This window comes from Rhinopithecus roxellana, chromosome 8 (assembly GCF_007565055.1).
Source record: "Rhinopithecus roxellana isolate Shanxi Qingling chromosome 8, ASM756505v1, whole genome shotgun sequence".
In the NCBI taxonomy this organism is placed as follows: Eukaryota; Metazoa; Chordata; class Mammalia; order Primates; family Cercopithecidae; genus Rhinopithecus; species Rhinopithecus roxellana.
The window spans coordinates 117676016-117691303 of record NC_044556.1 but is presented as its reverse complement, the minus strand read 5'-3'; the positions used below and the strand labels follow the sequence as shown (position 1 = coordinate 117691303).

At 47.0% G+C, this 15288-nt stretch overlaps 1 protein-coding gene and 2 non-coding genes across 3 annotated transcripts in view; 1 reads left to right on the top strand and 2 right to left on the bottom strand.

Moving 5' to 3' along the window:
* Positions 1–1662, bottom strand: part of MPZL1 (myelin protein zero like 1) — a 64721-nt gene extending 63059 nt beyond the window's left edge. Inside the window, exon 1 of the mRNA XM_010371793.2 lies at positions 1381–1662. Within this exon, the coding sequence (XP_010370095.1) occupies positions 1381–1471 (91 nt within the window). The 5' untranslated portion in view covers positions 1472–1662. The remainder of the gene's footprint in view (positions 1–1380) is intronic.
* Positions 1663–7864: 6202 nt separating this feature from the next.
* On the top strand, positions 7865–7936 carry TRNAP-AGG. Its single transcript has one exon. It is a non-coding gene; the product is annotated as a tRNA-Pro (tRNA).
* Positions 7937–8624: 688 nt separating this feature from the next.
* Positions 8625–8696, bottom strand: TRNAP-CGG. Its single transcript has one exon. It is a non-coding gene; the product is annotated as a tRNA-Pro (tRNA).
* Between the last annotated feature and the right edge of the window lie 6592 nt (positions 8697–15288).

The following is a 15288-nucleotide window of genomic DNA, read 5'->3' as shown; positions in this document are numbered from 1 at the left end:
TCCATAGCAATGTCTGACCTCTCATGCATAATAATTGTCTGAAGCATATTTCTGATAAATCTTAATTTTAGGCTATTTTCTATTTGTTTGATTAAACACAAATACCACCACCACCAAACACACTTTTAACCTTTTTTTCTAAGACAAAATACAGAATGGATTGTGTCTTATACAAAGTGTGTCATCATCTGTCAACCTCTGGAGGGTAGAGAGACTTTTACCTTTATGCTTTACAGCCCCTGGAATCACTGTTTAAGTGGAACAGTTGGTGATCCAACAGAACTTCACCTAGTTTCCCTGGTCCAAGGATTATATTAATAACTTTTCCATGAAGAAAGAAATTACTGAGTAAACTCTGGTATTCAGATACTGTGATGCAACTGACATTTCGAAAACAAAGGGAATGAAAAAAAATCTACGTGGTTTCTTAGCAGCTGGCCCTCTTTATAACTATTATTTAACCGAATTCGGAGACAACAAGTACTTTGCTTTGAACAACACAGAAAAGTCCTGTGGCAGATACCACTTCAGATGTCCATAAAACAACTCATCCAATTCCCATAAATTGAGCCCACGGTTTACCTTAAGCTTGAGTCACAATATTTGGTAAGAAAAAGGAGCTTTTTTTTTTTCCTTTAGGAAAATTATGCTTTTTAATGCTCTATGTCTTATCAAATTATGGTGGCTACGTCTGGAATTATGATGGATTTGACCAAATTCTTTTAAGCCAGGCCATCTCACTGGTATTCCAAGCTCTTTGCATTCTAACCTAGAAGTAACAATATTTTATATTGGCGTTTTGCAGACCACGGAAATGAGACAAATGAGATTCCAGGACTCTTTTATTAAGGAGACTTAAATCTGAATGAGAGCATGGGAAAGGGAACTTACAAGTACAACAAACCCTGGCTTAACAGGAAACGAACCAACAAAGGCCCTACAAATGAAAAACCTGCAACCTTCCGCCACCCCCCAAAGGTGGAGAACGCCAGAACCCTAGTTCCCGAATCAGAATCCGGGAGGGCCCAGACGATCCAGAGTCACCGTGAGGAGGGGGCAGGAGGCGCCCCGAGGGCTCACCGCAGTCGCCCGCCGGGCCCGCTCCCCCGGACCGCCCCCCGGGAAGGAGCAAGATAGAACGCTCTCCCCTCCTCCTCCGCACTCGAGGATCCAGGAAGGAGAAGAAAGAGGCTCTGCGCCTTCCTGGCCCGTCGCGGGGGCCCGCGTTCCCCATGGGCTGGGTTGCCTCGGCCCCAGAGAGCGCAGGCCGCGCCCCCTCCCCACCTGGGGTCTCAGCACGCGCGCCTGGCCTGCGAGGGGCGTGTGCCGGGCCCGGGAGCCCCCCTCCCCGGCCCCAGCCCTGGTCCTGGCATCACTCACAGAGCCCGAGCGCCGCCGCCAGCACCGACCACAGCCAGCGACTACTGTCTGGGGCTGCAATCACCGCCCCGGCTCCGGCGGGCGCTGCCATCGTCCAGCCGCTGCAGTCGCCGCCGCCGCGCCCCTAAGCCCCGGTGCCCGCTGAGGTTGGCTCGGCTTGGGGAAGAGGGTTCTGATCTCTCCGCCACCAGGGCCGGGTGGCACCTCCACGCCGCGCTCCCTACCGCGGCCCCAGCCGCGGCTCGCCAGCTCTGCACCGAAGCCTCAGCCCGGCTCCGGCCCTCGCTGTCCGCTCATTGGCCTGCCCGCTCCCCTTTATGGACGCGATTGGAGAGACAGGCTGTCCATCACCCGTCCACGGGGAAGGCTCCGCCTCCTCGGTCCCACCCAGGCGGCTTGGCCCCGCTCGGAGGGCGGGTCTGCAGCGGTCCCAGGCCGAGCCGAGCCCTCCGCCTGCCTGCGTGGCTGTCCGCCTACGGGCCCCGCCAGCCAGCGTCTCCTTTGCCTTTCTCAGGGTCCAGTCCCATGGTCCTCTTTATTGTCTCACCTCGCCACGGGTCTTTGCTGGGTACTAACCTCGCCTCCGCTTCAGCTCTTCTTGGTCTCTGCCGGCCTCACCTAACGTAAAAGAAGCAATTCATTTACCTTAAAAAGAAAGAAAAGACAGAATGAAAAATAGTGAGGCTTTCAATTGATGGGGGAGAGACTTCTAATTCAGTCGTCCAGATGGAACACGTTCCCCTTGCCCCGTCCCCAAGGCCTGTCCTTTGCGTGGACTAGATAATGTATGTGTCGCAATTTGCGAAATCTGCTAGTTTAAAAAGAAGTCTCCATTTTGTCCTGACCTCCTCTTAGGAACCTCCCTCCTGGCTTCAGAAGGATGGGAATCTGGAACTCGGATTTCCTACTACCTGGAAAACAAATAAAAATGCTTTTTGATTGTTTTGCTTTTGCATGTCAGTGTTCCTGCCTGTGTCCGTGAAAAATAGAATGCCGAAGTTCCCCGACACTGATTCTGAAGTGCCCTGCAGAAGTTCCCGACACTGATTGCTGGCCCTGCTCAACTTGGTTGCCTTGGCCCAGAACAGTCTGCCACCTACGGGTTGTCCAATCAGTAGGGGAAGTATTTGGAAGGATTCTTATGAAAATGGCTTACAAAAGGGAAAAATGGAGGGACAGGGCACAAGAAAGATGAGTGTGAAGGAGGAACAGGGCAGATTCAGGTGGGAGGCTGATACGGTGAGGCAGGGAAACAAGCTTTAGACAATTAGGACAAGAGCGGGGGAAGAGTATGGTGAGAACCCAAAATGCAACCTCTCACTTCAGGGTTTTGTCTAAGGTCAGTCTTAATGCCATTCCTGATAGCTGTGCTGTTTTAGCTAACATTGTAGTACAGCAAAATTATGAGAACATTAGAAAAAAAAAAACTAAAAAAAATACCAGAACCACTTCGCCCTGTTTCTGTCAGCAGATCCTTTTGAAGTGTGTCTTACATGACATAGATTGGAAAAGATACCAATGCATTAAATGAACCATGGATGTAGAACACCTGGGCTTTACTCCCAACAAGCACATCGTCTACTAGGTGTACACAAACAAGTACTCGATTACATTTGTAAAAGTGAGGGCCAGGCGCGGTGGCTCACACTTGTAATCCCAGCACTTCAGGAGGCCAACGCAGGCAGATCATGAGGTCATGAGTTCGAGACCAGACTGGCCAAAGTGGTGAACCCTGTCTCTACTAAAAGATACAAAAAAATTAGCCGGCCATGGTGGCGCGCTGCCCAACTGTACCCAGCTACTCGGGTGGCTGGGGCAGGAGAATCGCTTGAACTTGGGAGGCGGATTGCAGTGAGAGGAGATCACGCGTCATTGCACTCCAGCCTAGGCGACAGGGCGAGACTCCGTCTCTACTAAAAATACAAAAAATTAGCCTGGCGTGATGACGGGCGCCTGTAGTCCTAGTTACTCGGGAGGCTGAGGCAGGAGAATGGCATGAACCCGGGAGGCGGAGCTTGCAGTGAGCCGAGATCGCGCCACTGCACTCCAGCCTGGGCGATAGAGACAGAGCGAGACTGCGTCTCAAAAAAAAAAAAAAAAAAAAAAAAAAAAAAAAAAAAAGAAAGAAAGAGTGAATAAGGACGAAACCCAAAGCCAGCACAGACAGTGACACTCAGCAGTGTTTAAAGCTTCTCTGCTGATTGTGATGTACCTCAGCCACATATACCTCGCTCTCCCAAAATCCACTGGCCCAAGAAGCATCTAGAAAGATTCACCAAGGATGAATAAAAGTTCACCGGAGAGAAAACAGGAAAAGAAAAAGAAAACTCAGAGAACCGATGAATAAAAGTTCACCAGAGAGAAAACAGGAAAAGCACACTCATGGAGAAATGAAGCCGCCTACCAAGTGTGAGAAACATTAGGTGTGAATGCTTTGTGGTTTGCAACTTGAGGGGAGTGAGGGGAAGAGGGGAAGAGGGGAGTGAGGGAAAGAGGGGAAGAGAGAATGCCAGGAAAGGAGGCTGTGGTCATATTTTGAAGAGCCTTGAGTTGTTTTTTCTGGAGGCAGTGGAGAGTGGTGAAAGGGGTGTACGAAGTTCAGATCTGTGTTTTAAAAAGGTAACCACTGCAGCAGGGCAAGAATGAAGAGGGCAGGAAATAAGGTATTGACAGTGGGGATAAGAAGACAGGATTTGAGAGACATTTCACAAAAAGAATTACAGACTGGGTATAAATTGGATGAGAAGTATAATCAAGAGAAAAAGAGTCTCAATTTCTAGCCTGTCTATCCTTGTCTTCAAGATCTGTTGCTAGGGGAAAACTGGAATGTGAGTGTTGTTCCAGGAACCCTGAGAATTTGACTCCTCAGATAACAATCAGACAGATTCAAAGAGGAATCCTGGGCCACCTTGAGAAAGATTTGCCTGAAGCCAAATCAGTTTCACAAAGAATGTCTTAATCCAGAAGCATTGTTGCTAGAAAATTTTGAAAATTGGAAAATTAGAGTTCTAGTGTCTCCTTCCCCTGGGCACAGAGACACCAATTCGGGGGAACAAGGGTAAAAGGGTCCTTAGGGAGGTGTTAATTCTTACAGGAGAAGGCTGTGTTGCCAGACTTCTAAATTCACTGTAGCTGGGATAAAATTTTCCTCAAGATGCACTGTCTTCCTGGGCCCCGCAAACATCTGTGTACTACATCTGCTTCACAAGGACCTAATTCTAGGGAAGCATGTGCCTGGACAGATAAGATAGCGCAGGCATTCCTCCTACCAAATAAGGATGTTTCCCACTGCCAATGAAGTAATCGATATTCTGAGTTTTGTTATTGTCAGTCTTTCTGCATCATTGTTATGACAGTCAAATGAAATACTCAAGTATTTGGTCTGCCGAGTAAAAGACAAGTTCCTTTTAATGATTAGAGAGAAGCAGAAGTTGGGGAAAAAAACCTAAGATGATAATAGCGATAGTAAATTCAAATGGGAAAAGAGAGAGAGCAGGGAGACTTCTTGAGACTGAGGCTTTCAGATATCTGAAGTGGTTACATTATTTTCTCTAACCAGTTATATTCTATGGCTTCCTCATTTTAAGGAGAAAAGCAGTATAAACTTCTTAGGTGTGCAGGGCATATTTTTTTCCAGTTAGATTTTGATGAATACACTATCCTGGCAATCTAGAACTTGTTAACATTATACAAGGTATTCTTATCCTCCCTCCTTTCCTGGAGCCCTAAGAACTGAAGACTCAAGTTAGGGCAGTTTGAAATAAAACAAAGAAGGGTGAAGACAGTGCTAGATTTTCTATAATTTTCTGTTGTCAAACCATGGGAAGAAAGTTGACAGTTTGAAGTCGGCCACACAGTACTTGTAAGTGTTAAATGTTTGTTGAAAAATGAGCAGGCCGGACGCGGTGGCTCACGCCTGTAATCCCAACACTTTGGGAGGCCGAGGTGGGCGGATCACGAGGTCAGATCGAGAACAGCCTCGCCAACATGGCGAAAACCCCCGCTCCGCCCCCACCGCCCCGTCTCTACTAAAAATACATTTGGTGCCGGCCTTTTGTAATTCCAGCTACTGGCGAGTCTGAGGCGGGAAAATTGCTTGAACCCGGGAGGCGGAGATTGCAGTGAGCTGAGATTGTGCCACTGCACTCCAGCCTGGGTGACAGAGCAAGACTTCTGTCTCGGAAAAAGATAAAAAAGAATGAGAAATGAATGAATGAATAAACCGATGAATGCATGACATATGAAATAAAATTAATGAATGGGTCTATTTAGGATAGTCACTCTGTCTACTCGTTTCCTACCTGGTTGGTTATTTGCTAGAATGACAATTCACAATTACTGTTTATCAACGTGTTTGTCAACGTGATATGGAAGCAGCATTCTAGGAAAGCTAGAATAACGCCATTTTAAGTTCGGCTCCATTTTAGGACTAAGAAGGCACACTCCGTGCCTGCCATGACCCATAGTCATGGGATGTTTATAGTTAAGGAAACAGCCTGAAGGTATCTAGGACTCCTACAACAGCAAGAAGGTCCAAGTGTCCTAATAGCCACAGCAATATATGCCTTTAAGATAATCATAGCTATGCTTTTATGTATTCACACACTACAATGTCAATAATTGTCTTCTTTAAATCAATAGAGTAACAAATTTTGTCATGTTGTCTGCTCACCCGCATGTAGGCACAGCTTAGCTTAGATTTTACATAGGTAAGATCACTATATAAGAAAAACTTAAGGACAGGGTGTTTCTCCTCCTACTTTCTGAGGATGTCCTGCTCTGTAACAGAGTCGTTTCCAATAAACTTGCTTCTTTCATTACACTCTGCAACTCACCCTGAATTCTTTCCTGCACGAGATCCAAGAACCCTCTCTCCAGTTCTGGGTGAAGACCCCTTTTTCCGGTAACAAAAGTACTAAAATGCAGTGAGCCATGATCATGCCACTGCACTCCAGCCTGGGTGACAGAGTGAGACCCTGTATCAAAAAACAAACAAACAAACAAACAAAACACCTAAAATTTCTATTGTTAAGGAATTTGGGACAAATTGTAACCATTCAGAATTATTCATTGAGCACTAGCTTTCCTATGGTAAGCCTCAATGCTAAGTATTTAAGAATTTAGGGCCGGGTGCGGTGGCTCACGCCTGTAATCCCAGTACTTTGGGAGGCCGAGGCGGGCGGATCACGAGATCAGGAGATCGAGACCATCCTAGCTAACACGGTGAAACCCTGTCTCTATTAAAATACAAAAAAATTAGCCGGGCGTGGTGGCGTGCGCCTGTTGTCCCAGCTACTGGTAAGGCTGAGGCAGGAGAATGGCATGAACCCAGGAGGCGGAGCTCGCAGTGAATCGAGATCGCACCACTGCACTCCAGCCTGGGCGACAGAGAGAGGCTCCGTCGCAAAAAAAAAAAAAAAAGAAAAAGAAAAAAAAAAAATTTAGCGGGGGGCAGTGGCTCACGCCTGTAATCCTATTAGGGAGGCCGAGGAGGGTGGATCAACTGAGGTCAGGAGTTCGAGACCAGCCTGGCCAACATGGTGAAACCCGTCTCTTCTAAAAATACAAAAATTTGCTGGGCGTGATGGCCTGCGCCTCTAATCCCAGCTACTCCGGAGGTAGAGAATCGCTTGAACCTGGAGGGCGGAGGGGGCGGAGGCTGCAGTGAGCCGAGATCACACCACTTCACTCCAGCCTGGCGAAAGAGCGAAGCGAGACTCCGTTTCAAAAAAAGAAAAAAAAAAAAGAATTTAAAATATAGTTAGGAAGCCATGCCTACTATATCTAATTAAAGATATTGGGACAATCGAACAGCAATCACACAATTGGTTGCCAATTCTACAGTACAATTCAGTGTTGGTGTAGGTGTCTTGCACTCTAGGAAGTTACAGTTGGAGGAGGTAAGACTGAAACCCAGTTATTTACCACATACAATTGGTTTTGATATGTTAAAGGATCTTTTTCTGGGAAGGTTAGAGTTTGGGATTTATCCAAAAGCAAACAGGTTTCCAGCTGAAGAGAACACTTTGAGTAAAAACAGAGATGGGAATTCACAAGGCTAGATAGGTGGGTCTTTGAATACTATAATAAAAAATATCGGCAAGAAACCGAGATTTTAACATTATAGAAAAGTGCGAAAGAGAACGAATGAAACATCCAGAACCCAGTAACGGAGAGAGTCTGGAATCTGCCACAGTGACATTGTCCCACACTAAGAGCCATTTATTAGCCATGAATAGAAATAAAATTACAGTTTTCGAAATAACAGGTCGATATTATACTGATAGTGACAACTACTTTGCTTTATTCTGTGTTACTGATTTTCAAAGAGCAAAACAGAAAAGAAAGAAAATTGAAGACGCATAATCTATAGAAAGCAAACACAACCGAAAGATCGAATCCTAACATGCGAACAACCACATGAGGGCGCCGGACTAACTAGCTATGCATTCCTCAGCGATGACGGAAAGGCAGCACTTACGGCGGCTCGTTGGTCTAGGGGTATGATTCTCGCTTAGGGTGCGAGAGGTCCCGGGTTCAAATCCCGGACGAGCCCTCTTTTGGAGTAAGAACCTCCTAAGTGCATGTTTTGGGGATAGATTACTAAACGTAATAAACACAGGTTGGTCAGAGTAAAACACAAAATTTAGACTTTTGGAAACTTGGAGCACACTCCACATTGGAATACCATTAAAAGGCCTCATTTTGAAAATGCAAAGAGTTTGCTAGTAATGTAGTACTGTACTATGAAAACGTTGTTCCTACCTGTCTATTCCTGGGTGCAGCGCGTGTACAGAGACATCGGGAGATCTGTTCTTGGTTGCCTATGGCGTAGTTTAAACCCATCCACGACAGTGCCGAGCACCGGGGGTAGGGGTATCTCCTGAGCGCCCCCTTTCTCGGAAATGCTCATTCCCGAACCCCGGGACCTGCTAATCCATGACGCCCCCTGCTCGTTTGGAGGAGTTAAAGGCGTGCACAGGATTCTGCACTAGGCGTCTATTTTTCAAGTGTGTGTTTTACATGGTACAAAGCAATTTGAATGCGTTGCCCTTGGGGGTACAGTAACCATATGTTATATTAATTGGGCTCACATGGTCCTTGGCTTCAAAACACAAAGGGGATCAACATTCGAGCTCATGGGACCAGTATGCTTTCATTTAAGTTTCTGAATGGAATATGTGGGGAACAGGGGTGAAAAATCTGTTTTTAAATTTTGGGTGTAGGTGGGGGGGTAAAAGCCTGGGCTCGTCCGGGATTTGAACCCGGGACCTCTCGCACCCGAAGCGAGAATCATACCCCTAGACCAACGAGCCGCTCTCGGCAAGGTTGCTCTCAGCGCTTCCCTTCAGCCTTGTTCCGCCGCTCGCCGCACGTTCCGAACAACCACGACCTGCCACCCTTCTACTGCGTGTCCTCTGATTCCCTAGGCCTCGTCCGGAGCGCTTACCGCCCCGCCGCGTGGAGGAGCAGGGAGGGACAGGCTTTTGCCTGGTCCGGCCGTTCCAACCCCCCATAGCCGGCGGGGCCTCCAGGTTCTCACGCGCTCCCGGAAGCCGCCTTCCGGAGCCCGGGCTGGCCCCGGCGGTTCCACTCGCAGTGTTGGCGGGCGCCGGGAGTACAGGCTGAGGAAAGTACGCGGGGGACAGGGCGCCTCAGGACGCAGCCCGGTGCCAGGTCCCCCGCCCAGGTGAGAGGGCAAAAACACCACCAGGACCTGGAAGAACGGCCTGACCAGGATACAGAGCAATGGATTCCTTTTACGCTGAACTGAACGTAGCGTAAGAATGCAAGAGTGTTTTAGAAATAAGGGACCTCTGCAACTTGGCCACGCCCCGCCCAGCGCGTCAGTGCACGCAGAGCTGGGCCCGCTCGCTCCACGAGTGGGTCGGTGAATGAGGATGGGGAACCCGGGCGAGGGAAGGTTACACCCGAATCCTAGCTAAGAAAGGGTGGGAGACGAAAGAGTGAATATGAAGTTAACTCCCCGAACCTTCATTTGGGGGTAATGCACTCTTCTAAGCCCTTTGCTTGTATTGAACTCACCTGATATTCGTAATAATCACCTAGGTGCCATTGTATCTCCATTTGCAGATGACGAAACTGAGACTCAGAGATGTTAAGTCGCTCACATAAGTCCACAGGGCTAGGAGCTGGCGGTGGCGCTGGTCTAGGAACTCCCGAGGTCCTGGAGGGTGGGAGAACTGGGGGCTGGGGCGTATAAAAGGGACTGGAGAGTGGGGGAGAAGATTGGTACCTTGAAAGGTTGGAGGAGAGAGGGCAGTGGCAGTGGGCCCGGTCTTCTCCCTCCCATCCAGCAAAAAATGTGAGCCTGCACTGCGGCCCTTCCGCCCAGAGGAGCTAGAGTGCGGGGTCTCCCGCGGGTGTGGTTTCCCGGCCTGGGGGTCTAGCTCGTCTTGTCTGCCTTCGGACTGCTCTCACCGCTTCCCCCCGCCCCACGACCGCCCCCCCCACGACCCCCCCCCCCCCCCCCCCGCCACCCTGCACTCCGGCTCCTTGCAGTTTGTGGCCAAGTTGCAGAGGCCCCTTGTTTCTAAAATACTCTTGCATTCTTAGGCTACTTTCAGTTCAGCGTAAAAGGAATCCATCGCTTTGTAGCCTGGTCAGACCGTTCCTCCAGGTCCTGGTGGTGCTTTTGCCCTCTCACCTGCTAACCGAGAGCTTCCCACGTGCACCCGCGTCTCTGCTGTTTTCTCTCTCTGCCTCCCTTCCTTTTAATGTCAGTGAGCTTTTGGGACGACACTTAGCGATAGAAGGTCAGGACCAGGGTTCATGCCCGTGCGGAGCGTAACAGGGGAAAATGCAATGAAGACACAACAAACAGCGAGCACTGAAAAACCTTTCTTTAGCCCACTCTGGCGCTGTAGAGAGCCCTGTCGCTGGCTGGTGCAGGGGGAGCCAGGTCTAAGGTGGGCAGCCCTGTCTACGCCTTCTATTTGTTTGGAACTGCGTAAAACTATTGACACCCTCTCCTTGTCTGAGACCACTTTTCTTCCTCTCACTGACCTAAGGTGTGAGAACTGGATATTGCTTTTTTTCTTTTCTTTTCTTTTCTTTTTTTTTTTTTTTTTTTTTGAGATGGAGTTTCGCTCTTGTTGCCCAGGCTGAAATGCAATGGCGCGATCTCGGCTCACCGCAACCTCTGTCTCCCAGGTTCAAGCGATTCTCCCCGCTCAGCCTCCGGAGTAGCTGGGATTACAGGCATGGGCCACCACGCCTGGCTAATTTTGTATTTTTAGTAGAGACGGAGTTGCTCCATATTGGTCAGGCTGGTCTCGAACTCCCGACCTCAGGTGATCGGCCTTTCCTCGGCCTCCCAAAGTGTTGGGTTGAGCCACCGCGCCCGACTGGATATTGCTTTTAGCACACTGTTTGGTAGTTTGAGGATGGGCAAGGGTGGGGAAGGTTGGGGAGAGAGTTTTCATTAGGGCAAGTCCTGAGCAGCTAATTGTCGCCCTCCTTCCCTTTGAGAGTGTGCGTGCCTTCGCTGGGGGCTCTCTCTGCCTTGCCTGAGCTGTATCCCACTCCTGGGAGCTCTGACTCATTCCTGCCACTTACCATATGCGTGGAACATGACAGAGCTGGACACTTCTTTCATCTTTGCTGAGTATACACTCTCAAGTGTTTTTTGTTTGTTTGTTTTTGTTCGTTGTTGTTTTAATTTCCCAAGCCTGGGGAGACGGATAAAAAATAAAAATAAGTTCCCAAGTCTGCTTTTCCATTCCTTTAACTTGTTTGTAATGGCTTCATAGTATCCCATCAAGATAATGGCACATCCTTTTCTTAATTATTCTTCCACTGTATGATAAGTAAGTGGTGTCAAACATTTCATTGAAATTTTGTGTATGGAATTTTTTTTTTGAGACAGGGTCTCACTCTGTCACTCAGACTGGAGTGCAGTGGTGCAATCATGGCTCACGGCAGCCTCAACCTCCTGGGCTCAAGTGATCCTTCCACCTCAGTCTCCCAGGTAGCTGGGACAGGCATGTGCCACCTACACCCGGCTAGTTCACCAACACCTGGCTAATATTTTTGTATTTTTCTGTAGAGATGGAGTTTCACTATGTTGCCCAGGCTGGTCTCCAACTCCCGGGCTCAAGTGATCTGTCCCCCTCCGCCTCCCAAAGTGCTGGGATTACAGGCATGAGCCGCTGCACCCGGCCCCTTTCTATGTACTTTGGATTATATTTCCTTAGGACACAATCCCAGAGTTGGTCTGGTCACAGGGATAAATACTGGTCCTTGGCCACTTTTATAACTCTTGATGCAATTCTGTGCTAAGGAGCGTGGCTTGGCTGGTTAACAAGTAAGATGGAAATGTGGAAGAAGAGGACCAGTGGCTCTTGGAGAACTTTAAAGCCCATGATTTCATCTTTTAATTTCATTTAAGGGTTTTGATGGCATCAAAGCTTTTGAGAATGGTGATAATGTTAAAAGTATTATTGATGACAACAATTTTGACTTGGGGTCAGATGTGTAAAAGGGAGTAAAAGAAATTAGAAAACTAGTAAATCCATTAGGAGATGATTAGAGTAACTCCGGGATGACATTATTGAAACTGTGAATGGGCATTTAAATCACCTGTAATGAGGATTCAGTGACTATTTAATAACTAAGATTTGCTGGCCACTGAATTCTTACCCAATTTAGGCTTAAGTGGTGCAGACTTGGCTCTGTCTAGCAAGGTCAGTCTTTAGAAATGAGAATACAATTAATTACATGGGTTCACCACTACAGGGAACCTTCTCGCTAACTTGGCACACAGGACTGGCCTCATGCTCATATGCTGAGCCTTGTTTGCTGCTTGTGTACTAGAAGGTCATGGCAGTTGTCTTGGTAGGCTTGTGTCACCCACAGCAAGCCTTCCTCCAATTTAAACAGAAACTTGGATCTGACTGAAAATTCGTGTCTTTTTCCAGATTCTAGTCCAATATCCAGCAAAAGCTTCAGCTACGTGTTTCTAAACACATTTCTATTTGGTTTCCCTCATGATCCTTTTTATGAGGTTTAGATCATGTGTCCCTCTGAATTTTGTAGTCCCTTCGTTGAACCACTATTAATGAATTCTTGGAACTCCCTCAACCTCTTCATTTTTCATTCAAAAGGTTTTGCTTGTTTTTAAGTTTTGAGAATACATGAGGTCAGAGGGATAATATGAATCTTAGATCTAGATTGTGAAAGAACTGCTCTCCACTAGGACACCTTCACTTCTACCAGGGAATCTTATTACCTGTTTATCTTATTACCCTCTGTTTTATACAGAGATAGTTCTGGTCAGATGTTTCTGGTTAACACAAAAATGTATCGTTTTCATGATCAAACTTGTGATTCTTTTTTTTTGAGATGGAGTCTCCCTGTGGCCCAGGCTGGAGTGCAGTGGCCAGATCTCAGCTCACTACAAGCTCCGCCTCCCGAGTTTACGCCATTCTCCTGACTCAGCCTCCCGAGTAGCTGGGACTACAGGCGCCCACAAAAAATCCTAGTTTTTTGTATTTTTTAGTAGAGACGGGGTTTCACCGTGTTAGCCAGGATAGTCTCGATCTCCTGACCTCGTGATCCGCCCATCTCGGCCTCCCAAAGTGCTGGGATTACAGGCTTGAGCCACCGCGCCGGGCCCAAACTTGTGATTCTTTATGAAGACATGCTCACGACAGCATGTTACAAAAAAGAAAGAGAAAATTAGACATAGTAAAATCCCAATTTTGCACCAACCAAGAATTAAAACAAACGTATATAATGCACTGAAAAAAAAAAGAAGAAAATCCATAAAATAGTAACATTAGTTATCCCTGGATAGTAGACTTAAAAATACTTTTTTATTTGCTTCTTAAAATTTTTTCTTTCCCCCCACCAATTTTCTAAAATAAAGATGCATTGCTTTTACAATGAGAAAAAAATAAGGATAATTAACATTTTTAAGCCACAAAGAAAACAGGGGTCTTAAAACTGCATTTCTTTTTTCGTGGTAGAATGAATAGAGACACAGAATTAGAAGCAATGTAAAGCAGGCCCTGTTGTGCTTCTCCATCCCTTCTGCTTCCAGAGGTGGTCAATAAGCCTGTTTGTATCACTCCTGAGAGGCCAGGTGCAGCTGTAATGGGGATGTGCCTGGCACTGTCTAGTACGCATGGCTTCCTTAGATAGTCAAACAGCAGTGACTAGTGTTGGAGGTCCTATTGTTTGAAGAGGCTATTGTTTTCTTGGAGAGGAATGAGTATCTGTGTCTTGGTAATATCCATCCTTTGAGTACCAATCATATAATTATTCTAGAATTTTGTTTCTGCATGCTGGTTAAAGTGCAATTCAGTCTACTCATTCTTTAAAACAGAAGAAACTGGTAAGTGTGGTAACTGACTTAAGGGTTTACCCAAGTTAGAGTAACTTTCTCTAATTTCTTTCTTTTCTTTTGTTTCTTTCTTTCTTTTTTTTTTTTTCCCCCTGGAGTAGCTGGGATTACAGGTGTGTGGCACCATGCCCAGCTAATTTTTGTATTTTCAGTAGAGACAGGGTTTCACCATGTTGGCCAGGCTGGTCTCAAACTCCTGACCTCAGGTGATCCACCCGCCTCTGCCTCCCAAAGTGCTGGGATCACAGGTGTGAGCCACCACGCCCGGCCACTTTCTCAAATTTCTATGTAAAACTACATCATGAAGGACTAGAGTCATTACTTACAGGAGTACTCGGGGGGAATCCTAGCCTTCTATTTTTTTTTTTTGAGACCGAGTCTTACTCTGTCACCCAGGCTGGAGTACAGTGGCATGATCTCAGCTCACTGCTGCCTCCACCTCCTGGGTTCAAGCGTTTCTCCTGCCTCAGAGTCCCCAGTAGCTGGGATTACAGGCACACCAACAGACTCGGCTAATTTTTGTATTTGTAATAAAGACGGGACTTCACTATGCTGGTTGATCTTGTACTCCCAGTCTCAAGTGATCCACCCACTTTGGCCTCCCAAAGTGCTAGGATTACAGGCATAAGCCACCGCTCCTGCCCAGAATCCTAGCCTTTTCTGACCTCTTCCTTCGGCATCCTGCTTCCCTTATAGTGTCTTCCTGGCTGCTCCAGCTCCCATGGAGAAGCCCCACAGCTTTTCAGGATTAGGAGGATGTGTAAGACGTCTCTTAGTTCCTGTTTTGGATGTGGGTGGTTTTACTCTTTTGGCTTCCTTCACCCTCTGAGGCATGTAATACATTCATCATCTCTTCCTCCTCTGAGGAGTCTCAAATAATCAGTTTCCTGCCCCATTTGACCACAGTGAGACTTCGCTGGAATTCCCACAGTTCTCCTGGGATTTGAGGGCAAAACTGGAATAATGGTCTCTTGTCAGCATCCATAGCCACTGTGATCAGGACATCCAGCACAGGGCTCCTGGGGAGCCTGGGTTACCCCAACAAAACTGGGAAGGCAGAAAAGTGTGTCTCCTGACCCTAGAATTTTTTGCACTTTGCTCCTCTTTTGTGACCCCCTCTGGGAAGGGTCTCAAGAAACTTCTCATACCAAGGTATAAATGACAAAGGAGGCTTCAAATAATGATCTCTCTCAGAAGTATTTGCATATTGAAGGAAGCTAATGATAACATTTAAGATGTCTGCTATCAGTTAAGAGAGGTGTTAAGCAGGGATGATTGTTGAAAATAATCCCATCTCAGCTCTTAAATGAATTCAGTCATTCATTATTTAACAAATATTTATTGAGTACCTACCATATCTGAGGCACTGTGTACAATGAAGAATAATACAAACACATTGTGCTCCCCTAGAGCTACAGGTTAGCTCTGGGCACAGTAATACATTATTACATAAAAAATGAGACTGATTTTCTTGGGTGGCTTATGAAACCTAATCCCATTTTATGTGAGCATTTGGATTTTGTTCAGTGCTCTTGACATCT